This window comes from Aythya marila (assembly GCF_965140915.1).
Source record: "Aythya marila genome assembly, chromosome: 3".
Classification (NCBI taxonomy): Eukaryota; Metazoa; Chordata; class Aves; order Anseriformes; family Anatidae; genus Aythya; species Aythya marila.
In genome coordinates, this window is record NC_139044.1 from 64965987 (window position 1) to 64992225 (window position 26239).

At 35.5% G+C, this 26239-nt stretch overlaps 1 protein-coding gene across 1 annotated transcript; it reads left to right on the forward strand.

The window, feature by feature from the left end:
* Positions 1-3126: 3126 nt before the first annotated feature.
* Positions 3127-25804, forward strand: UFL1 (UFM1 specific ligase 1). Its single transcript, XM_082758346.1, has 19 exons — positions 3127-3257; positions 3882-4027; positions 4779-4807; positions 5534-5631; positions 6480-6594; positions 7749-7879; positions 8440-8498; positions 10738-10884; positions 12067-12242; positions 12910-13089; positions 13460-13580; positions 16262-16384; positions 18704-18824; positions 19472-19635; positions 21054-21184; positions 21328-21408; positions 22156-22241; positions 22659-22839; positions 23563-25804. Exons 1-19 carry the CDS (start codon positions 3181-3183, stop codon positions 23764-23766), a joined length of 2370 nt encoding a protein of 789 aa, XP_082614472.1. The 5' UTR covers positions 3127-3180; the 3' UTR covers positions 23767-25804.
* Positions 25805-26239: the final 435 nt, after the last annotated feature.

Consider the following 26239-nt stretch of genomic DNA (forward strand, 5'->3'; position numbering starts at 1 on the left):
AGGAAAGCTTCTAAAGTTGAAAGATGAGCTCGAAAAAAAAAAATAATAAAATAAAATAAAAAAATAAAAGACGCTCCTACTCAGTCTTAGGAGCCAATGTTCCAGAGTATGGAAATATATGTGCCTGGGATCTTTTGACAGAAGTTTCGGAAGCAGAACTAGATGTTTCTACACAAATAGTACAGGAGTTTGTGTACTTGAGGGTAATGCTTGTCTCTGCTCTAAATGTTGCAATGAATGTACAGACTTTTTCTGGTCTTTTAGTTGAAAATGATACCTTCAACTGAGTAGAATGTAGAACCATTAGTTATAACTTTCTGTAATGCTAGGCAGCCAGGTGCCAGCACTCAATGTGGTTCTTCATGTTTCGGTCTTTTGGACGTTAATGTATTGCATCATCAAGTAGGACTGAAAAATCTCTTCTATTAATTGATATTCCTTCAATGGACTGGTAGAAATTCCAAGTTCCCTGGGAAGAGAGTTCAGTATAGTATGTATAAACATATATAAATATTACAATATGAACTTGTATAATGCATTTTACATCAGATATACAGCATTGATTCATCTTGACAGTATTAATAACCTCACGATTTTTTTTTATTGTCTGCAATTAAGACAAGGGTAACTGATACTGCCAGAGTGAACTAATGCAATATTGTACATGGCCTTCATAACACATTAGTTGCTTTGTACTGTATCAATAAATGTGGCAATCGATTGATATCATAATAGTTACATAGAATCACATAGAATCACATAATTTTCTAGGTTGGAAGAGACCTCAAGATCATCGAGTCCAACCTCTGACCTAACGCTAACAGTCCCCACTAAACCATTTCCCTAAGCTCTACATCTAAACGTCTTTTGAAGACTTCCAGGGATGGTGACTCCACCACTTCCCTGGGCAGCCTGTTCCAGTGCCTCACAACCCTTTCAGTGAAGAAGTTCTTCCTAACATCTAACCTAAAACTCCCCTGGCTCAACTTAAGCCCATTCCCCCTCGTCCTGTCACCAGGCACGTGGGAGATAAAGGTTTATTTAATCCTTTACCAACATTAAAGCTATAAAAATCTTCACATTTCATTTATATACCTGCAACAATGAAATAAAAATACTTCTGTAACCATCGTGGCTCTGGAATCAGTAAAATTTAGAACACTAGTAAAATTAATTGTATCAACTTTATTTTCAAGCAACACACATATCATATAAAACTCAAATCTCAGCTGAAAATAACATTTTACAGTTCAGTTAGCTGCAAGAGGTTTGAGCATATATAGCAAAATTAATCATTTACTATATTTTAACAACAGAAGATTTAATTTATAAACTGTCCAAATAAAACACTGATTTCTACAGGAAAAAAAAAAGGAAAAAAAAAAAAAAAAAGCTACTTGAGCTACTTGAATAACAATCAGGATGGAAAATCCTAAGGGGTATATTGTGAACATGTACATATATCTAGAAATAAAAGGGTTCAGAACCTGCAATTTATGAATATCAATATACATATAACTGTTGTGTTTATATGATTCACCTGCCCCTTCTTTGCACAATGGGAAAACAAAACAACTCTAAACTTCAAAGAAAGAAAAAAAAAAAAATAACACGTTTACAGATGACTACATCCACAGATTCACGTTAAGGTCTAATTCATTACACTACACTTTTGGATCTTAACTACAGTGCCCAATTTGGCCAGCCCAAAGAGAGATCCAGATTTTAGGGGGGATTCTCCACAGACTAGGCTATACTCATAAGCAAAGCACCTCAGATACACTTAGGGTTAGGTAGGAGGAATCCAGATCTAAGTTCCCACTTCTTTTTCCCAATAGGAAGAGCTACACAACAGTTTGAAGAGACTATCTCACTCTGTGAGACTATCCCTGCCTATGGAGGACTCCAAGCCTAGAATTCAACAGCTAATTTCAGATGCCTGAGCTCAATGAATCCTGCCTCCGGTTTCTCCTCACGCAGCAAATGGCCATCAAAATCCAAACCATGTATCTATCCCACCATAAACATGCTGTTATACTATGCCAGTACCATTTTGTATGTTCACACTGGGAATGACCATCAGGAAACACAGGTGGATAACTGCAGCCCCAGCAGCATGGCATTGGTTGCCCAGGACAGGGGCTGGCTGTCTCCACACTCCATTTCATGCTGACGGTGGGCAGCTTTGATCATAGAATCATTAAGGTTGGAAAAGACCACCAAGATCATTTGATCCAACCATTACCCTACTACCGATGTCACCCACTAAACCATGCCCCTAAGCACCACATCCAACCTATCCTTAAACACCCCCAGGGACGGTGACTCCACCGCCTCCCTGGACAACCCGTCCCAAAGCCTGACTGCTCTTTCTGAGAAGAAATGTCTCCTAACTTCCAACCTAAACCTCCCCTGGCGCAACTTGAGGCCATTCCCTCTAGTCCTAGTTATCTGTGAGAAGAGGCCAACACCCAGCTCCCCACACTTTTAAGTAGCTGTAGAGAGCCATAAGGTCTTGCCTGAGCCTCCTCTTCTCCAGACTAAACAACTCCAGTTCCCTCAGCCGCTCCTCATAGCACTTGTGTTCCAGGCCCTTCACCAATGGGCGTGAGGGAGGAGCACAGTCAGCCCTCCCATGTTCTCAGTTGCTCCCATGGACACGTTGATGCCACATAAGGGCAGAAGGGCCCTTAAAATGCGTGGTTGGCTGCTGGTTTGACAGCTACACAGATTGGGCTCACTATGTGATGGAGTTGCCACTGAGCAGCTGTATAAGCCGTGCGCCTCACACACCAGTCTGAGCATCCCTAAATTTGTCAGTAGTGTCATTCTTCTAATTCCGTCAACGTCCCCACAAACACCCCAAAAGCCTGGCTCATGCATTAAACCAAGTTTAATTTACATTCTCCGCGCTAAAAATAAAAGTAAATAAAAATAAAAATAAAAATAAAAAAATAAAAATAAAAATAAAAATAAAAATAAAAATAAAAATAAAAATAAAAATAAATAAATAAAAATAAATAAAAATAAAAAAATAAATGTAACCCCGCAGACCGGGGGCAGCCGGGCCGGGAGGGGGCGCTGTGGGCGGCCGGGGGGCGGGGGTGCGGCGAGGAGCTTTGTCCGCGCTGGCTGCCCGTAGCTCGCCCGGTTGGGCCGACGTGGAAGGGGAGGGCGGCCATGGCGGCCGCCTGGGAGGAGATCCGGCGCCTGGCCGCCGACTTCCAGCGGGCGCAGTTCGCTGAGGTGGCCCAGAGGTGAGCGGCGCCGCGCCGGTGCCCGCAGCCCGCCGGCGGCAGGGCTCTGATACTGGCCCCACGGCCTCCCCCCAGGCCCGGCGGCACGGCGGGGGGAAGGTTTGGGGTGGGGGTGTTGGGGAGTTTTGGGGGGTGGGGAGGGTTTGGGGGTCCCCGGGGGCGTATTTAGGTCCGGGGGAGACGCGGAGTCCCGGCCGGTAAACATCCTCAGGCCCAGCGCTCTGATCCGTCAGCAGTTCGGTAGTAGACTCTGTGGCCCAGAACTCGTTTATATTAAAAAATAAATAAAGTACGAAAAAAATGAAGAAGTATATAAGGGTAGTAAAGAAATCCTGTAAGCGCAGCGCTGTCCGCGTTCACAGGAAGGTGCGATCCTATTGTGGAAGAGGCTGACAGCTGTTGGGCAGTGGAAATCACCTCCCAGCGATGATTTGGGCACGAAAAGCTGCGTGGGTGAGTTGTGGGGCATCAGAAAAGTAGGAACACAAAGTGACTGTCATAAGAAATATTTAACGCACAGAACAGCGAGTAATCAATTTATTCCCTCTGTTCAGTATTTTCAAAACACGCATTTAAAGTTTGTGAGTGCTTGGAATAACCTGTTGTTCTTCATGCTGCCGATAGGTTGTCAGAACGGAACTGTATAGAAATCGTCACTAAACTGATCGCAGAAAAGCAGTTGGAAGTAGTGCATACACTGGATGGAAAAGAGTATGTCACGCCAGCACAGATCTGTAGGGAGATTCGGGATGAGCTTCATGTTTGTGGTGGTAAGTGTCACATCTGCTTTCCTTCTCTTGGAGGTTAATATTGAAGGCTATGGGAAGAATTTGATAGTTTTTTTCAGTACCCAGAGTATTTCAAAAAAGTGGTCATGCTTCCTCTTGCTTCATCTACATGTGAATTTGTTTATTTAATTTTTTATTTCAAATCTGTATTAGGCTTTAAATTAAACATATCAAGATACGTTACTTGATTCTTTTTTGCCTATGTAGAATTTCTGAGGTGCAAATGGTCTACTAACCCACTTGAAGGGAAGTTTGCGTTTTAGTATCTGGCCCAGATATTTGCCCTGGGCTCAGAATTTCAAAACCATTCTCTGTTCACATCATTAGTTGTAATAATTACATTTTTAAATTATTGTTGCTGATGTTTGACTGTAGCATCATGCAAAGGTAAGAAGCTTTGACAGCCTCTGTGTTAATACTCATGGACTAATGGTCAAATTTGATCAGCATCAAGGCAAAACCAGTCAGGAGGGAGCTGAAAAAGTGATTTATTTTTTTTTTTCCTGGAGTTTCTGTATTGGGTTGTTAGCAAAGCCATAGTGTAGAACAGCATGGGATATCCTGCACTTACCATAAGTGATTTCTGTGATTTGTCAATATTTAAAGCTGAAATTGGTTTAATTAGTCTACAAAGTAGTGAAGTGTTCTGTACACAATGGACTATGCTGTATACTAAACCTGCTCAAGTATGTTTTATATACTAAAAGTATATTTTTATTTTTATTTTTTGAAGGTCGAATAAACATTGTTGACCTGCAACAGGTAACTTTTTAGTAATAAAAAAAAATACGTTCTTCCTTTTTTTATCATGTTTATTGTAAATGTAGACTTCATCAGTCACACTCATTTTTTAATAAGAGAACAGTTTATGAAGAGCTGGTAGCCCTTGTCAGAGCACTGCAGATTATTTAACGCACCCATTTGCTGTTTTATGTAGAGTTCCTTTGTACTTAATGATACTCTGTGATCTGTGAAATCAGCACCAAAATAAACGGATTTTCTTGATGGTCTCTTCCTTTGCAGACTAAGGGGAAAAAAGAATTGTTTCCCATTTAAATCTAAAACTGCTTGAGCATGCATAATTAACTTTGCATATGCCTTTTTGGATCCTCCCTCTTCCTTCATTAATCTCTTGTCTCCACTAACCTTTATCCTCCAGTAGTCTTCCTCTGAGACTAATTTTCCCTTCTGGCAAAGAAAAATCACTTAGAATCAGAAAACCTTTCTGAAAGATAATTTAATATTTTCTGTTCATAGCTTTCTGCAATTTTGTATTGCATAGCTTTCTGTTAACCTTGTCACAGTTGAAAAGAGTATTTTTACCCAGTGAAGCTTTATTCCAAATCACAGATTTGCAGTATATGTATGCAGTACTAGAAAAAATAAAAGCACCTTTCCTTAAGAATATGTAAGTATAATAGCTCAATGTTTAAGAATGATTTTCAATTTAAAATTCTTATAACAGTTTTGTTGTTTGTTTGTTTTCAGATAATAAATGTGGACCTTCTGCACATAGAAAACAGAGCTAATGATATCGTTAAATCAGACAAAACTATTCAGCTTGTGCTGGGACAGCTTATAAATGAGTGAGTGCTTTCAGGAGCAACATGTATAACTCAAATCTCGTCTATTTTTTGAAACACAGGCTAACAATGAGAGTCAGCCTTTGTTGTTTCTGAGGCAAAATATATTTTTCTTGATTGCTATTACAGCTGCTTGATGATAAGTGTTTATTTTCAAAATGGCTAGTGATGCCAGTCTGAAGGTATTCATTGAAGCCATGGGACAAAGACATTCTGTCTCTGCCCAGTATTCAGAGGTTTTATTTCTTACTTCTTCATGTTTTTGTGCTCAGAAGACAGATCTCATTTTTTCTGTGGGTTTGCTGTCTGCCTCAGCTGTTTACAAACCTTCTCATTTTCACCTACCTCTTGCATTACCTCACAAGCCTAAGACGTATGAGTTATTTTGTGGCTTTCAACATGCCAACAAACACTGAAGTAATACTGTTATGGCGCTGTCTCTGTTATTGATTGCATTGCAAGATTTATTCTTGGCAAAGAATGTGTAGTTCATGGCTTTCTTGAAATAATTAAGACATACTATGTTTACTAAAGCCCTTTTTCTAAGTCTCATTGTCATAAAATGTTTTCCAGTTTCTTCTTCTTTGACAGATTCATACAAGCAGGTAAACGACCAATTTTAATACTAGCTGCCGTGATTACAAGGCTTTTAAAAACACACATTTTCACTGGCATCTTTCTCTTTTATTCAAGTAAAATAACTTCTAGTTTGTTTTTGAGAATATGCACCCGAACAGGGTATAGTGCCAGGCCAATTAATAATTCATCAGGGGAAGTGCATGTGGATAACAGGTTGACTTTAAATTTCACATCAATTTCATCTCTTATTTTTTCCCTTGATTTTAAATAAGGAGTTACCTAGACCAATTAGCAGAAGAAATAAATGATAAACTACAAGAAACTGGCCAGGTGACAATATCCGAACTCTGCAAGGCATATGACCTTCCAGGAGACTTCCTGACACAGGTGATGGAACCCACCAACCTATCAAACATAGAATCAATTGTGTTCACCTTCTTTTGTCATCTTTGCAATATCCATGGCTTTAATTGTGACAGGCTGGTTGTCATTCTAAGCAGAAAAGAATTACTATGTAAAGGTTTCAGTGTGACAGCTATTGACAGATTGAGATTGATGTTTGCCTTTTCAGTATTGGGCAACATTTCTTCAGGGTCTTTTTGAGTGTTAGGAACAGAGGGATAAGTTAGACTCGTGGAAGATCTGAAAATTTCACTGTTTGACATAGTAGAAGATGTAAGGGTAAATTAATCAGTCCCGTTAGCTAGGCAGGAGGCAGAAATACAATGGTAGAGACTTTTCAGTTTATTCAAGAAGGGTAAAGTAAACATAGTTTTTTGTAGCTGAAGCCAGGCATTCATAAAAACTTTTGTTAGTGACTATCTTAAGTGTTTAAAAGGATTAGGGAGGATCAGAGACTTTCAGTCAAGGTTGGATATTTTTTGGAAGATGCTTTTTTCAAAGGGTAGTTCTGTGGTGTATTAAATGAGCAGTCATATTAATTACAACTTTGCTGATTCTTAATTTGTGAACAGAATTCATCTAATGTTTGTTACGTGGTTAGCTTCTACAAAAAACATTTCTAAAAATGAAAATTATTATATGTTTTTTCCTTCTTTTTTGGGCAATGCTGAAGGTTTAGTTCACTTTGCACATTTATGAAAACCTTTTTTGTGTTTATTGCTATTTTACTTCTTGACTGTTTGAAAAAATTGATAGTGAATTTCTCTGCCTCTAGTTCATACAAAATAAATAGAAACGTTAAAACGTAGTTTTGATTGTGCATCTCCAAACCACATGGATTTCTTTTGCAAAGTTTTCTGTATTGGATACATACATTGTAATCCTTTTAAGACAGACAGAAGAGAGCATTATTAGGAAAGCTGAATTCACTGATTTGAAGTGTGGGCTATAATGGCATCAACATAATGACGTCAACTTACATACAGTTAGACACATTCTCAATATATCTAATAATTAGATTTACCTTTTTCAGCACAACTATCTGTTTTGTCTGTTAATACAGATTTTTTAAATAATTTCTGTTTAACATTGCTTAGCTAAATTACAGTTTTAGCAATCATCCCTGCTCCTATTTACAGGTATTATCCAGGCGTTTGGGTAGAATTATTCATGGACGACTAGACCAGGAAAACCGTGGGGTGATTTTCACAGAAGCCTTTGTTTCCCGGCATCGAGCACGCATTCGTGGTCTCTTCAGTGCGATTACTCGGTAAATTGCAGCACCTGCAACCACATATTAAAACTATTTTTTTCCATAGTTCTTTAAAGACCAAATTCACTTGAGACTGAGAAAGAAAAGAAACTCATGGATAGGTTTCTTCAGATATAGTTCAGTTCCAGGAGAGCAAGGAAAGTATAACTGAGACATATTTACATTTTTTACAAAAAAAAAAAAAAAAAAAGGGTTGGTTGGTTTGTTTGGAGAATATCTATCCTTACTGTCATTCCACTGCTCCCCTGTCAATTATGTATTAACATCTACCCAGTACACATTTCTGTAGGAAATGTTTCTTAATAGATCGAAAATTTTTGTGTCAACTTGCATGAAGAAAAAAAAAAAGGTTGCTTATGGTAATTATCATAGCTATGTTATATTTTATCATAGTAATTTACAATTAAAACCTTGTCACCTGTGTTACTTGTCAGTGTAGCAGAGTGGGGCAAAGATACTACATAGTTTTGTCCGTCTGGAATAACCTCTTGTTTCTAGATTCTTCACATCCATTTCAGGTCATTTAGTCACATTGTTTTGTTTTTCTTTTTTCCGAGGCCTACACCTATAAGTAACTTGATCACTCGGTATGGATTTCAAGAACATTTACTTTACTGTGAGTTTCATTCAGACTGTTTTGTATTTTCATTAGTTAATTCAGAGATGCTTCATTACTAGAAGTGCACCTTCAAAGAGGCATTTTAGTATATACCATTAATTCTGGAGTAAAGAACAGTATGCTTCTCTCTAGTATAAAAAGTGTTAAACATTTTGTGCTATCCATAACTGAAGAGATGTTCTCTGTATCTAAAGCAATGAAAGCATATAGTAACGAAATGCCTCTGGGGGCAGGATGATGCAAGAAGTACAGTACTCGTTTTGTCATCTGTTACGTTATTTGCCTTTAGCTACTGGCAATTTTATCAGTGAAGCACACAAAAGGGGACAGATTTTGTGTATCCAAACAGCATTAACTGCTCTGGACTTCATTTATTGACTTTTCTCTGTGATAGCAGAGGCAGAGCTTTTGTTACAATCATAGTTAAATGTCTTTATATGTTGAGAGATAAAGCATGCTCTTAAACTGTTTACCTTTATTTTCTGCAGCTCTTTAAATAGAAATTCATAAAGATTTCCTATCCAACTACTGAAACTTGTAGGCAGTACTTAATTGTTTCTCACTTCTAATATTTCAGCTTTTCTTTGACTACGAGGAATCCCCTCCCATCTGTTCAAGATGATGCTTCAAACATCATTAATCTTGTGTGTTGGCTGACCAAGTGTTGTAGCTGTACAGAATCCTTTAATGGTTTTCCATCTCTTCTCATGAAAGTTGATCTCTCTCTTCTGAGTCTTTTTGCCTTTAGGGCATTGCATACTTGAGCTCCCCAGGAAAATCTCTGCTTACCTTCTTGCTTTGTTACAAGTATATTCATTACAAATGAAAATCTTAGCAGTTAAATCAAATCATATAAATGCCCGGCTTTCATATAATCAAATTAAGGTGTTTTTGTTTTTTTTTTTTTTTCCCTAGGAATGTATTGTCCAGTTATCAGTAGGTTAAAAGGAAAATCTGCTAAACTGCATTACAGCAATGTTGCAGTAGGCAACAAATTTCAGTATGCAGTTAGTCTTTTTACAGGCCCTGCAAGTACATGATTATGTATTGCTCATGTACAATGTTAATTTGAATTGAAGTTCAAGTGTTTTCCTGTCACCAATAGTCAGCACAATGGCTAAGTGTGTTTCTAGTACTGTCTCTATTTTTAATGAGTTAGTTCATCTCTTTCTTTAGTTCTTCTTACTATATTTAATTCCCTCTGATGTTTCATAGGTTTCAAAGAAGTTTTTATTTATTGCCAGAGCTCATTTGATCAATTTTTCAGAGGTACAACATCAGTTCATAGAATTATAAAATGGTTTGGATTGGAAGAGACCTTAATGACCAACTAATTCTACCCACCCCTGCTGTGGTTTCCCTTGCCATAGCCAGGGAAAATAATTGATTATTATTGATAATATTAAAATAATCAATAGAACTCAGTAATGTTTCACTGGAACTTTCCACAAATGTTGGAAACTTGAAAATATCTTTTCAGTGACATTATTTATACTCCTTGCCTTTTATCTTTGTCATTATTAGCAGTGTGTTTCATTTCAAATGGAATGAAAATACCGTAGTTAGCATGAAGAAAGGTTTAGTACTTTGGTTCTACCAGATACCAGTACATTCTTTGTAAGCAATATTTGTTCGTTACAAGGAATTTATTACTGGCAACACTGTGAACATTTTAAACCATAAAGACAGTACAATTGTAAAATTACTCATTGTAAACCGTATGATAGGTGCTAACATTTATGCATTTTAGATAGCAGTTTTTCATGTCTTTTAGTATGTTCAGATCTCTCTATTTTCCATATTGTCTAACATGCAAACAGTGAATGCAAAGAGAACACTATTAATAAAATACTCTTATATTGTATTGTCTCCTCAGAGAACAAACCTTTTATGACTGCGTTTCTTAAATTAAAAGCTGAAACTGTCCAGATCTATGTTGAATAAAGAGACTTTTGATCCTTCCGTAGTGGTGCACTCTTTCAGAACGTTGGATGATTTTGCGAGCTTTTGTCAAGAAATTCTTAGAAGTGCTAAAAATAATGGATAGAACTTGATAATGTTTCATTCGAACAAGCACTTGTAGTTTGGTCTCTAGTTTCTTTCAATTAATAATAAAAAGAAAAACAACTAATGAGGGGGAAAAGAAGAAACAAAATGGAGAAAATAATTGCTATGTTTAGATTAATGGATACATCAAAGTGCAAAATGTCGCTTCATTTGTTTTTCTTTCTTTTAGCTGTGCTAGAAGAACTTGTTAACGCTGGTCGTCTAAAAGGCACCGTGGTTGGTGGGAAACAGGATAAGGCTGTGTTTGTTCCAGACATCTATGCCAGAACACAGAGCAACTGGGTGGATTCCTTTTTCAAGCAGAATGGTTACTTAGGTAATTAATCTTTGTTCTCTTGGATAAAATATCTTTCTAAAGTTAGCATAGGTATTTAGTCTTACTTTAATATATATACTATCTAGTGTGAAGCTCTGCAAGTATAAGTGGTAATAAGTACAGTTAATACTCCTTTTAAAAGACCGTCTTGGTTATAGTTGTGTTACTTCAGCACAAGGAACCATATTTTAGCAGAGAGAACCATGATGCTAAACAGTAACTTTATTTCACACAAAGGGTGTTAAAAATGCTACTTCTATTACTTTTCTGAAAGCATTTCTTAAATAGACTGCTTGTAGTGGACTTTTCAGGTGGTTGTATTTGGCCCACATAATTGGGAATTGTAGGTCAGATACACAGATTGCAAACAAACTTTGACTGTTCATTGTCCTGATAGCGAAGTATGCAGTGCGCAGGAAGAACCTTTTCCACAGTAAGATTTGCAGAACTAGAGTGGATAGCACTCATGTTCTGGTATGAATCCAGATATGTCTATCTGACTTAAAGCTGACTGATGCCTGGTGATGGTGTTTTAAAATGGGAGCTGTGGGAAAATGTGGACCTGAATAAAAAGGGGAGCATACCCTTATGGTCCCAGAGGGCCATTTATTAGTCTTACATTTTGAATAGGCTCAACATACTTTGCTACGTACTGTAGTACTTTTAAGTGCTTCCATAATATTGCTCAACTTAGAGTATCCGTCAAAGTCTTTAAATGTTTTCAGAACATCTAAGTTTAAACTGCCAAATACTTTAAATGCTTTGCTTGTGAGGCACTGAACAATTCTACGAGTATATTGGGTTAATTTTAGAAAACATAAGATTTTGACATTTTCCATATTGTAAATATTGTTCATGCTATGTTAGAATAATTTGGGAAGATGTCATTGCAAAGATAAATGTAGTGGTTTAAGAATCTGAAAGAAGCATTTTTTTCTAAAACTTGGACTGAAGTCATGTCCACGGTTTATTCTTCATATTTCTGTTGACTGCGTTTAGCTGTAGCTTGTATTGAAGCAAGTTTTAGGTCAGCATCAGCTTGAAGTTGCACTTGGGCATATAGAAACTATATGTAATTCTTTTTTTCCTGCTTTTCTTGAAAATTGCTATATAAGATACTGTAAGTAGCATGAGTAGTATAAGAAGGAATTTAAATTTAATACATTTCTGACTGTTTTATAGAATTTGATGCGTTATACAGACTTGGAATCCCTGACCCATCAGGCTACATTAAAAAAAGATACAAGTCCACAAAACTCTTATTTCTGAGAGCAGCTTGTGTTGGTCAAGAAATTGTGGATCAGGTTGAAGCTTCTGTAGAAGAAGCCGTCAGTTCTGGAACCTGGATAGATGTAGCAGTAAGTGATCCTTTCTGTTGGTGTTGGATTTAACTGCTTTGTCTTATTTTTGTGTCAGATGATATTTTCTTGAAGCTACATTAATGTAAATCCCATGTTGTCAGACAAAAATATTCAGACAAAATGTCATAACAAACAGACTTTATTTTCCTTTACATTAGTCTGAACAAAAGCAGAGGAAGGCCATGTCAGTACTCATTTGATAGATACCTAAGACTAACTTTTCATTTTAAATTTAATGCTAATGTTTTTTGCTAGAGAGCAATATATATTTTTGGTACTCTTGTGGAAAAAGCCTTAAACTGAACTCTTATGTAAATTTCATTTCACTAAGGGATATAAGCCATTTTGTCCTAGATAAATCCTTATTTTAGGCTTTAGAGTATCACTTTGTCTCCTGGAAGGAGGTGTGTTGTTGTTTTGTATCTGGTGTTACTCTGCATCTGTTGAACTGCATTTTGAAGTTGGTGTACTGATGCACTGATCAACTTGAGCGATGTTTTTGGGATGCTAGGAGATTTAAAGTAGTGTTTACTCTTGAATTACTCATTTAATGTTATAAATTAAATATATTTTAAGTAGCTAAGAGCAAATCTGTTTATCCACACGTCTGTCCATTCCAGAATACATTATTGTATGTAAATGACTTCTTTGTTCTTTACCCTAGACTCTTCTGCCAAGTTCATTATCAGCAGAAGATTGTGGAATTTTGCTTCAGCAAGTGATGAGATCTTTGAACAAAAACTCTTCAGGTGTAGTCTTCAGCGACACCATTGTAGTCAGTGAGAAATTTCTAAGCAGCTGTACTGATCTGTTTTCTGATATGATGAAACAGAAAGCTGAAAAGGTACAGTTTTTCATTGGTCAAGATGCTACGTTGAATTTTGGAGCATAGTTTGATTGTCTTTATGTTTGCTGTTACCATCTCTTTACTTCTCATCTGAAATACAGCTTAAGAAGACAAGCAAAAAATGAGGAAAGAGTTTGTGTATGCAGTTGGTGTAGTTTAGTGTATATTCAAGGAACACCATCACAGTTAACAGTATGATCAGATACTGAGTTTGGATAGAGGACTAAATACGTCTTCATGTGTTGGTCTTGGAAAACATAATGTTAAATTAGTATACTCTGAAATGGCTAAATGGCTTAAATACTCCTGTATGTATCTTTTGTTGCTGTCTTTATCTTTCCTACTAAGTGCATGTCCTTCGTTGTAGGAAATGAAAAATAACCCTGTTCACTTAATCACTGAAGAAGATTTAAAACAGGCTTCTGTTTTAGAAAATTCAAATGCTAATAAAAAAGACAAAAAAGATGATAGAAGAAAGAAGGCAACTGGTAAGTCATCAGTGTTTTGCTTATGCAAAAAAAAGATGTTTAGCCTTAAAAATATTTAATTATGAAGTTACTCTGTTTTGTAGTCCGTTAGTTTCCTCCAGTCCATTGCTGAAGATACTTTAGGAAACAATCCAACCACTTGTCATGATTATACTGTAGTTGTAGATGTATCTGAGCTATGTACCTGAGATCTCATTTCAGATTCAGTACAGATGAAGTACCATAAAGAAATCCTGAGTTAGTCCAGAACAAAGCACATGGCTCTAGAAATGGAATCTGTGTTCATTTGTTTGTGTATATGGTATATTCACACAAGAATGAGTTGTATGTGAGGTCCCGTAGAACCAGCTCAGACACATCTGTACCATTTTTTACTACACAGTGTAGATACACTCTTATCCTCTACACTTTCAGGGATCCAGAAGAATTTCTTAAGAGTGTTCAGAAATTACTTCCAAAATCATTCGGTCTAACTTCAGAAATGAGATACTAATTTTTTGTTTGTTTGTTTGTTTTTTGTTTTTGTTTTGAGAATGTTATGCTTCTTTTTGAGAATCCCATGCCAATAATTTTATGTTTGCATACATAACAGTCATTTGGAGATTCACACAATTTACTTTATGGTATATTGTGTGTTAAATTAATTCTATACTTTGTTCCACTTGTGTGGTGGCTGTTTGGAATAAATTTTAATTTGAGGGACAATAAAAATGTGTAGCTTAAAAAACCCTTTGAAATCTTTCTAGTTTTTAAAACATTTTTCGGACTAAACACTGTATTTTCAGTTCCAGAGATTTTACATGACTGTTGTGTTGCTACGGCACAGCTGAGCAATCTATGTTGAACACACATGCAGAGTTTTATATGCTATTGAAAGCAACAGAGCATTGATGCATCTAGCTTAATTGAATATACTAATTTGAAAAATAAAACATAAGATTCTACTCTTAAAAGGCCATGACTGAGTTGGCATGGAAACTAAACTTACTCTTGCCACAAGAGACAGTAGATTTTTCTAGGCCATAGCTGAAGTAGAGAAGCTTGAACTTTAATTGAACTGTCATAAATCGAATGACTTCAGTTTCCAGCCTTCTGAGGATTAAAGTCTCTACAGAGCATGTACCATTTGGAGTTTTGTTCATATCCACAGATAACATATGCTGCGCAATAAGCAAGACTACCTTGAAGTGTTTTTGTATTGATTGTTATGTGTGTTACCTCACAACATTCAAAATTATGGTTTAAGAATTAGGTGTTGCTGCATAATGGCAAAATGTGGCCAATGTCACATTGCCTTAACATCTTGTCTGTGCAAGTGCAATGTGGCATGGCCTAAGTGTTAACGTCACTGATACAAATATGGATTGTGCCATGTACTTAGTGATTTCAAAATAAATTGTCAGTTGTCCACTTATAATGCCATTTGTAGCAGTCTCTTACAAATAAATACATACGGACACTGCAGAAATGATCCTTCCTGTAGGTTACAGTCCATCCTGTTGTCATAAACTATGGCTTCTTTTCCAGCTGTAGTTTCACTTACTTCATTGCTCTCTGAATGAGATACTGACTGTGGATTGTGGCTTTTTTGTGTGGCTTTCAAGTAAAATGCAGGATGAAAGTAGCTTGCTTTCAAAATAACTAATATGTTGCGCACTTGACAAACTTGACAAAGTCATGTATTAAATAAGTTTGTGAAAAACATCCACTCTTGCTTTATGGGAGGTCAGAAACTCAGGTCTCACAGTGTGCTGCTAGATGCTACTGGACAAGTTTATTGTTCCTGTAAAGTAATGCTATGCAGTTAGCTTTCTAAGTGGCAGCATCTTGCCCTTGTGTTTCCTTTTGTCAAATGATGATAGTACTGTTAGGTAACATAGTAACTTGAAACCTTGGACCTTATATTTAACTGGAAAAATAATTACTTTCTCAAGACTTAGAGCGTGCATAGAACTAATTATTCTGGAGTTTAAAGTCAAAGAACAAGGGAATGAGCAATGAAAAAGGGAGCAAACAACTAAGCAACTTGCATTATACAGAGGGAATGTTTTGTAAGTTGAGATGCTATCTGCAGCGTAAATATGTGGGTTACAGCACCTATGAACTAAGTAATTTGTTGTTTGTCGGAACTGGAGTATCTTACTGCTTCACAGTCATCTAGGAACAGTTGAAAAAAGTATTAATTGAATGCACATTTTCAAGAATATTTGGGGTAAATGCCTGGAGGATTATTTCTATGAAAGTCAATGAAGTTGCATTATGTGGAATATTTTTGAGTAACTTATTTATTCAGCATCACTGAACAAAATGCTAACTGCTTACTAAAATGCTGTTTTCAGCCATTAGAAAATCTCCCATTACATGAGTGAAATTAGTATCTCATCAGTTTTCATCTGGAAAAAGGTATTACTGATTTTTTTAATGGCATATGTGGTTAGTATTTGTGTCTATTTGTGACACTAGTTAAAATGAAGCCTTCACTTAGTATGTTTTTCTATTTCTAAAGAATGAAACTTGTAACACTAGTATTCTGGCATATGTATTGTAGGTTATCTTTCGACTCAAGTTTTTGACTTTTCATTTTCTTAATTTACCTTTAACAAGGACTGCAGATAAATTACCATAATATTATAAACTTTTAAATGCTAGAACTGTGAATTAAGCAAGTAATTCTCCACCAGAGGGCAGTGGAAGTGTGAGAGGAGGCGGTGGTGGTAATGCTAGAGAGATCAAGATTAAGAAAACCAAGAAGAAAGGAAGGAAGGATGCTGACAGTGATGAAGAGTCACAAACAACTAGCACAGGTACATCATTTTATTTTGGGCACTGTCTACTTGTAGAGACATGTTTATATCACCTGCTTTTCATCATCTCTAATTTCCCCACTATGTTGGTAAGGTCAGGTAAAATCTCAAAAAATATGAGAATACTATTCAGTTAGAATTATATCAATGGATATAATACTGCTATTTACATGAAATGTAAATACATATTCACTGAATAGTCTAACTTAGTCTTTGAAAAAGAAACCGAAGTAATGGAAAATAAAACAGATATTTTTAAATTTTGATTTTATGTAGGAAATGGTATGGATTTCAGGATGAAATTAATGTATATAAATACCTAAAGGGATGGTGCAGTTAAGACAGAACCAGGCTTTTCTAAGTGGTGCCCAGTGCCAGGACAAGAGGCAGTGGGAATAAACTGGAACACAAGATGTTTCATCCGTTCAGTAAACACTCTTTACTGTACAGATGATGAAGTGCTGGCACAGGTTTCCCAAAGTGGTTGTGGAGCCTTTCTCCATGGAGATACTGAAAAGCCATCTGGACATGGTACTAGGAAAGGAGCTCTGGGTGGCTCCACATGAGCTGAGAGGTTGGAACAGATGACCCTCCAGAGGTCCGTCCCTTCCAACCTCAACCATGCTGTGATTCTGTGATAGGGATATTGTAGTTGGTTTCTTAACTCACGCTGAATAGTGTATGATTAATAAAGTAGTTCCCATCCATTTCCAAAGCCTGGTTAACTTAAACAATTCATAGCATTGAAATACTACTTAGACATTAGTCCTCATAAGCATGAAAATACAGGTTTAATATTTTAAAATAAGATTCATCTTGTATTAATGAGACTTTTACATCTTAGCTAGCTACCTTTGTAAGCCAACGTTTTAGTGGCAGAAAGTAGGTGTTATGAAGGCCCATCAGTCTGACTAGTTTTAGATCTGTATTATAGGAGGAGTTTGAATCATTCCCTACTGGTGCCCATTTCTCCCTGCTGATTGTTAGAAGAAGGAGCATGGAGGCTTCCTCATAAGCAGATGCCTACATGGTTAGACTTTTATTAAACAGTGGCTGCAAATTAAACAGTGATAATTATGTGTTACTTCTTTAATTCAAGTACCAGATGTGTGCTTCCATTTTATATGTAGTATCTAGATTTCTAATAGTGACTGCAAAACACTTCTAAACATATTTGAAGTTTTGAGGCACAGTGTCTTAATTTTACGTGATACTACTCATAGTTTCCTGTAATTCACATATAAATGAAGTTATTTTTCCAGATTGATGAGTTACTGAGTAACACAGCGTTAAATCAACCTTTTTGTGTGTGTGTGTGACCTTTCATGTTTTACAGTTGTTGCTAGTTGTGCTGTGTTGTAATAAATAGACTGACTTAAATAGTGTTTCATGAATGCTGTTTGATTAACTTCATTTTTGAGTTACTTCCTGTACAGGAGAAAAAATACTCAGTCATCATATTCATGAACTAAAATCCCAAGATAAATTCAGATGTAACCATTCAAATATAAATAACACCCTTCCAAAAACTGATCTAAGTCCCCTTTCCATCTGTTTTATATAGTCTTTGTTCTTCATTGCTACTGTAGCAGGACTGGAAGACTCATTGATTTCCTTTCAGTTACCTTACATGCAGAATTACCCTATTTTATCCTGCAGCTGGAATATGCAATGCCTCTGCTTTTCCAGTTCCCTGTCGTCATCCTGATCTCATTCTTAAGTGTAAAAACTAACATCTGCAGCATGCAGATGAACTTAATATATTGCCCAAAACAAAAATACAGATGCAATAATTTATATGCAGCATAGAAAGTGATCTTAATACCCAAATTTCGTCCTAATTTTCTTACTGTATCCTGTCTGAAATTTTATGTAATCTTGAACTATAACCTCAAGTTGAAGATACTCTCTGTTACATGATCATCTACACTACTAACTGGGTTAAAAAATATATCTTGTGAATATCAAGTAATAATATTCTATTCAGTTTTGACATTAAAAAAATATCTGTTCGGTCTTGGTAAGGTCATCCTTCCCATATATATAGGCCAGACAGTTTGAAATCTTCCACCAAAATGTTTTTGTATATTTCTTAAGTTGTCTGTAACAGAAAATAACTGTGATCAAAAGAGATTTCATCAATTTTTCGTATGTACAAAATGTTACTGTTGTCTGTAGTCATCCTTTTCTTTGTGTTGGTAATGCATTTCTTCTGAGGATGTTTGAACTATGAGGCGTTTCAATGTCTCATACACAGAGTAACTAAAGCAATGTTAAGTATAGAGTTTTGACAATGAATGTTGTTTATGGCTACTACAGATAGGAATAAGCACATGGAGTTCCCTTTCATGACCCAAGAGGAAATTCAGGATGTTTTAAAGACCCGTATGCAAGACTGCCCTGAGGAGCTTATTACAGAACTTGCTGAACATCTAATAAGGTAACTTCTGTAATTCAAACAGAGTTAGAAAGTCTGTGATTCATTTCAGATGAATCTTCTAAGCAAGAAAACAGAATCAAGAGAAAACAAATTTACTGATGGAAGTGAATCGATACTCTCTTTCTGTGCAGATCTGTGTTATATACTTCCTTTTGTATTAGAAAGCTGTACTGTCACAGTAATGAGAAATAATGCTTCTGCCAAGCGGTAGGAAGTTCTGTGTCCTGTGTCAGGAAGAGATTTCAGGGTCACGGTTATATTTCCACATTCTTACACTGATCTATGTTGGGATTTCACCAGTGCCATCTTATGTACAGCTCTTGTATGTCCTCTGTCCTTTGTGGCACTACTGGCACTTGTGTAACCGGATGGTAAGATAGGTCAGCAAAGATGAATAATTTATTTTAAAAGATGTTCCATGAGAGAGTGTATGTGTTCAGGGCAAAAAGGACATGAGAAAACCATAAGGACATGAGAAAACCATAAACTTTATGGGCTTGCTTTATATCATCATTCTGTGGCTTTTATGTCCCACTCACTCTGTTGTGACATAGCTTTCTCTATTGGTATGTTTGGAAAAATCTTCAGCATTTTTACATTTTGCTTAATATTCCTTTTTTTTTCTGCTTCATCTTCCCTGTTCTAAGACCTCTAACAAAAAGTTACCAGGAAGTTGTGCGTTCCGTTTTTACATCTTCAACATCTTCCTCTGGAGCTAGCAGAAGACAGACTATGAAGGACCTGCAGGAAGAATTCTCAAACTTGTACAACAACATTCGGTTATTTGAAAAGGGAACAAAGCATTTCACAGGTATAATAAATACATAGTTAAAATGAATACACTCCTTCAAGGATGTTGAATTTATTCCAGAATCTATATTCAGAGGCAAAGAGGAGCAACAGTTTTAAGAAAATTAAAACTTAGGGATGTATTTACGGTGTCTAAAACTGACCTCCTGCTGGGGTGCACTGCTTTGCACACTTACTGAAACACATTCTCTTTATTTCATATCCACAGTCTTCATTCTGTCCAGGTCATTGTGTTCTTGGCCTTTCTTCCAAAGTGTTTGCGTCCCTTTTAGTTTTTGTTGTCTCTTTACTATTTTTTTAAACTGACTTCACTCTGTCACCTGTGTAACTAGTGAAAACAATGAATAGCATCTGACTCTTGAGAACTTACCTCTCAACCTTCTTCTGGTTTGGTGTTGAAAGTAACTGCTCCTTGTAAGTACTTTTTCAAAAAGGTGTAGGTTCATTTTGCAGTGGGTTACTCTGAAATGGGTCTTCTTTATCCACCTTTTTTTTTTATTATTATTATTACAGGAAGGACTTCTCTTACAAGCAAAGACTTGTGGCTTTTTTCTTTTTTTTTTATTGGTTGGAAACAGAAGTGCTGAATTACTAACAGGCCAACTCCTGTTCTTACCCCTGCCATCAGAGTGGTTCCGAAGAGTGTTTATCAACATGGTCATAGGTGCTTTATATACACATGTGTACACACACACACACACACACACACACATATATATATATACACACACACGCGTATACATATATATATATTATAGATTATACATAAACATAGATTTTATATATATATATAATCATGTAAATTACATGTATGTTATTTTTATGTATTTATATATAATGTATATATCTACAGCATTTTCCTAATGCTGTAAATGTTTCCAAGATTCTGTGCTCTTCAGTTTTCTTTGAAACTTTCCCTGTGGAAAGTTACAGCAAAAGGAAATATTAACACACACAGAACAAATAGATATAAACGTGTTTTTGAAATAAATTTAGTTATTTCCCATTAGCCTCTGTTCTTGTACACTGGTTCTTTTTTTCTTAAAATTCTGCTATTTCAATCTTCTGTCGCATGCCAGCTCATTTAACTGCTTGTCTTGTTGACTTTTCTTTTTCATACTTCTGCTTGTTGATTAATAGAATCAACAGTGTGTTTGTTCATTAACAGTTCTTGCTCATACAGATACACCTTTGAAGTACTAACAGTGCATTCAAATGCTCTTACAGACCCGAAAGTCCACGTTTTCACTGAGGAATGAAGAACTGTAAATGAGGGAAGATACTCTTCATGTATCTAGATAACTTTCTTGTACTGCTCTGGGTTGATAGAGTCCATGATTTAGGAAGTGTTGTGATAACTGTTCATATGAATCTGCTGTAATAAGTCACTTTCCAACTTTTAATCTTTTTTTTAAACAGATGAAACTCAGACTAACCTTGTCAAGCACCTGTTGAAGACTGTCTGTACAGACATTACAAATCTTATTTTCAACTTCCTAGCATCTGATTCAATGATGACAACAGAAAATTATTCTGCTATCACAAGTGAGGTATGCAGCTATCAGTTCCTTTTTTGACAGTCTCAAATAGATCAGTGATACCTATTTAATATTTAATAAACTTCTGTTTAAATATGCCTACAGTTAAAATAGTAATTCATATTGCAGATTGTTTCCATTCTTCTCTCATACAGGTCAGGACCAAGATTTTAGGTAAATTGCCAGAAGACACCAAAGGTCCTTTAACTAAACTGCATACTTCTCTGAATGGCAAGGTAAAGTATTCCAGAATCTTTTGAGTTCACATTTTCTGTTCTGGTGATACTATGCTAATAAACAGCTGAAACACATAGTGTAGTACGTAAATGGTGCTGCTGCTGTAAAGGCTGAAGGCAAAGTCATCTTTCAAATTTATGTAAGTCAGTGAGAGTAAGTACATTTTCATATCTGTGAATTTTAAGAGGTGAAAAGGTGATCTCACATTCTGATATTGATAGTCACCTGGCTGTTTGCTTCCAGATGGACTCTAGTGTATCTTTTATAAGAAAAACAAAAGCTGATAGAGAATCTGCAGTTTAAAGTGATTGGTGTTTCTTGTATTTACTTTCTGAAGCTCCTGATGTTCTCCCATGTATTCCTTAACTAGTATTCTTGGGTATTTAAAAATAAATAAATAAATAAATAAAAACCAGATTATGGCAGTGTAAGTATAAAGGAATGCAATTTATAATTTCTTATATGCAAAAGACCATTTTTAAAGAAGAAAAATCTATAAAGAATTGTAGAATGAATTCCTATTTAGTATTTCATTTTTAATACTAACATGATAGTATAGTTTTTGTATTTAAATACGTTAACTATTGGAAGGTGGATAAACTTAATTTTTACTAAATACTTTTTTGTTTTTCTACCATGGTTTATTCTAAGTGTATTCATTGTCATCTATTTGAATGATTAATTATGAACAGTAGTTAGCTTATTTTCTAACCTACTTACACAGATTATTATTATTTTTTTAATAGAGTTTAGAAGATTTCCTTTCATACCTTGATTCTGCAGCAGATATTTGTGATATTATGGTGAAAAAAGGAGACAAAAAGAAAGAAAGGTACCTTAATTTTATTTATTCTGTTTACACTGTGTGAAATGTAACTTTATTGATGCACAAATGTCAGATGGTAGTTTGGTAGCAGTCACACAGAAAGTGTGAGAGGCAATCTTTCTTTCCAGACTGTTTAACTGAAAAATACAAAGTCAGGCAGCCTTAATTCCATGGGAGAAGTCAGAGAGGAGAGTTTGTATTTAGCTAACTTGCTTGGCTGGCTGGTTACTACAACATACCAGTTCAGGTTCACTAGGGATTTTTTCAAAATCTGAGCTACAACAGTGCTTTTTTTTAATCAAGAACTGGTCGATCAGAGGAGAAAGTAGCATTATTAATGTTAGAAGAGCTTTAGAGTCTATTTTAATTATTATAAGACAGAATGGAAAACATATTTTAATCTAATATATTCCTGTTTCTTAGGCAAGTCTTATTTCAGCATAGACAAGCTCTGATTGAACAGCTAAAAGTAACAGAAGATCCAGCTCTTGTTCTGCACCTGACATCAGTACTGTTATTTCAGTTTTCAACCCACTGTATGCTTCATGCACCAGGGAGATCTGTACCACAGATCATTAATTTCCTAAGCGGCAAGATCCCAGAGGTATTCCTTTCTAGCCTTTTAGTAGGAAAGCACATTTTTTCTATGACTAAACATAAAGAGTTGTGCCTCATACTGACTCCTTCTGCTGTATAACACTAGCACCTTTGCTTTTCATGTCTAATTTTTATGTGCAGAGTATGCAGTTTGTCTGATCTATGTTTCTATTCAAGTATATCATTTCAGGAATCTCTTTTCAACATTTTTTAAATAAAATTAAAAATCCTTAAGTGATCTGTCTGTACTGTAGCTTTTGCTTTTATCTGTAGAGTCAGCTATCCATTACGGAATGTTATAAATTACTGAAAATTCTTAAAATTCTCTTTCCTCCTACCTAGAGCGTGGATGGTTTTGAACTTTTCTGATTCAGTCTTACAAAAGATGTACCTCTTCAAAAATAAAGTTTCAAATTCTATATCTAATCAGCACAAACTGATGGTGTTTACTGACTGCATTGCTTTACTGCTGCAGTGGTTAATTGTCCTGTTCCCTCAGTATGGGTGTACTTTTATTTTTCTATCTCTATCTTTCACAGAATTTAGGTTAGGTTGCAAAATACCTTGATGGAACTACATGCATCACTAACCTTTTTTAGACAAGAATGGAAGAATGTGTGTGGTTTTTTAACATTTATTCTTCAATTAATTAAAAGTTTGTGTACCTTCTCCATAATGTTGACATTTCTTTTTGTTGTTTGTTTTTTTTTGTTCTTTTTTCCCCCTTCAGGATCAGCATTCTCTGTTAGTCAAATACCAGGGATTAGTAGTGAAACAATTGATCAGTCAGACTAAGAAGACTGAACAGGGGGACAGTGATGAAACAGAAGAGGACGAAGGAGCAGATGCCATTCGGAAAGAGCTCCAGGAAATCACTACCTCTATCAAAGATCTTGTTCTCAGACCTAGAAAATCTTCTGTAACAGAGGAATAAAATGATTATTGAGTGCATCCACATCCGTGATATACTCAGATTTTTTTTTGATTTTTTTTTTTTTTTATCCTGAGGGGAAGGGTAGGAGAAAATGCTTGAAAAACTTCTAATATTTGGCTTCTCGCAAATCACAGCCAGGGAACACAGCTGTTGTGTGATAGTGACAAATGGAGTTTTGTTTATGTACTACTGCAGCATACCTGTAACATGCATAATAATGTATTAGATGTAGGTATGACAGAGCGCAACTGTGGGTACTTTGGGTATGAAAACAGTGGTTTTTTAATTGGCAACTTCATATGAGACCTCAAGAAATAGTTATTTTTCCTGTAACACTATTCTGTTACATGCTTCTAGTTATGCTCTTCTGATTTTGATTTATAATGATAAAAGGATTGCATATAAGTTTATATAAGCCTATGTATCAATCTTAAAGACTAGTTTTGAAATGATAATATTGCCATAAATGGTGTACAAATGAAAGGCCACTTTTACTTTTTGATATCATGAGTGGTTATTTTCAGCTTCTGTTCACTAAACTGCAAGAGTAAAAACACTGAGTACAAGTTTATGTTCCTAAACTTAAGTGACTCAGTATTAATGTGAGTTTCTAAAGGTACTGAAAGCTTTCAAAAATCAGCACACCCATACTATTCGTGTATTAACATCAATAATAGCAGCTCATTTGAAACTTGTAATTGGAACAGAAGAGGCAATAATCTTTTGCACTAATATTTTGAGGGTGAAGAAATAATGTTGCACCAGCCATATTTAACATACTACATGTTATTCAGCAGTCTTGTTGATTTCTCAGTCCAGTTCTAGTTGCAGTTTGAAGGCAGCTGCCTTGAGGGAACTTCTAGTATTCTGTTTACCCTGAGTTTCTTGAAAAAAAAATTTTAAAGTTAACTTTTATGATATTTTTACATAAACTTTATGGACTGAAATTTGTTTTTCTAACCTGAAATAGCAAAATATTGTTAAAAGTGTTTCACTCAAGTGTTTTCCCTGCCTTATTTTCACAAGTACTTTATGTATTCAGTAAAGCTGAAAATGTGTAGATTAAATAAATTGGAGTTCTGCCACTATTTATGACATAAAACTTGTCATAACACTATGTCAAACTAATTTCTAATTTGTCACATTAAATAAGGTCACTTTCAAACCATAAATATTTTAGTTGTATCAAATCCTTTTTAGATTTATATTACTTCAGTAAGGCCCATTGCTTTCACGTGTCTAATTGCAGGTTTTTGCATAAAACTAAATTTGAGTACTAAGACAAGAAAGCATTCTTTTCACTGAAAAAGTTGCTCAACCAAATTTCCAAAATTCTTTGATGCTGAAAGAAAGTAATTAGATTCTGTGCAAGTCCTACTTTGTTTAAATACTTTGTCAGCAAAACAAATACCATTCATGTATTCTACATGCTTAATCAAAATTATCTGCAAGCCTGAAATTAGAATAACAAAAGTTGACAAGGTGAGGTATGGAAACTCAGATTAACCAAGGTTGAGTTAATTTTGATAATGTACTTTTATATCTTTAAAATTGTTTTTTACTTTAATGATGTTCACATCATAATTCTGGTCTTTTACCCACTGTAAGACAAAAGCAGTGTGCTAGTTGTAAGTTAGAAGCAAAGGTAGTTGTTTGTTTTTCTTTGGATGGAGGCTATCTTAGATGACATTAAAGGACAGTGAGGAATAAGAGAAAAGTAGTGTTCTGGCTGTTCAGCTTTGTTTAAGAAAAAGTTTGCATACAGGGAACAGGCTTGATTTGTTGTTATTTAGCCAGAATAATGACAATTTTCCTATACTGAATGTAAACGATTTTATATAACATGGATCTATTTTGTAAATAATATGCCATATGACATTCTGTATGCAAATATGAAAATATTTTAATAACATTAAATGAAGTATTTAAAATGCACTTTGTTGGTTTAACCAATGGTTGATGATCTTGCAACTTGAAGCTTTCAAACAGCAATCAGTTATATGCACTGTTTTATATAACATGCTGTTTTGAGCGTCCCTGTATTTTTGTTTGATTATGTTTTATGCTGGAATAATAACTTATAAAATCTACTAAACCATGCATTAGAGTTGCTATATGGTAGCCATTGTTATAAGAATTATAAAAATATGTGTGTTCTTCTAAGTAGATGAGAAAAAGACGCTAAAATTCAGAGGTCTTTTATGGAATTCCAGGACACACAAGTGGGAAAATTTTCCCACGGATACTTTTGTAGTCTCTTAGATATGGAAAAACAGTCTTTAGTTTATGAAGTAGACTTATCTTGAAAGAGAGGGAAAAAGAATATTTACAATTTCCTGAATATTATGCTAATTTGGGGGTTTTACCTCTCCATATGAGAAATTAAAGGTTGGACTTGGTGCTTAGGGACACAATGTAGTGGGTGACTGGTAGTATGGTGATGGTTGGACCAGATGATCTTGGAGGTCTTTTC

Excerpts from the sequence above, each read along its gene's own strand:
- UFL1 (XM_082758346.1), top strand. The coding sequence starts at position 3,181 with ATGGCGGCCGCCTGGGAGGAGATCCGGCGCCTGGCCGCCGACTTCCAG. Across the intron at positions 8,499-10,737 it reads TCAAGAACATTTACTTTACT|CTGTGCTAGAAGAACTTGTT; the intron begins GTGAGTTTCATT and ends TCTTTCTTTTAG. Across the intron at positions 19,636-21,053 it reads GGGAACAAAGCATTTCACAG|ATGAAACTCAGACTAACCTT; the intron begins GTATAATAAATA and ends TTTTTTAAACAG.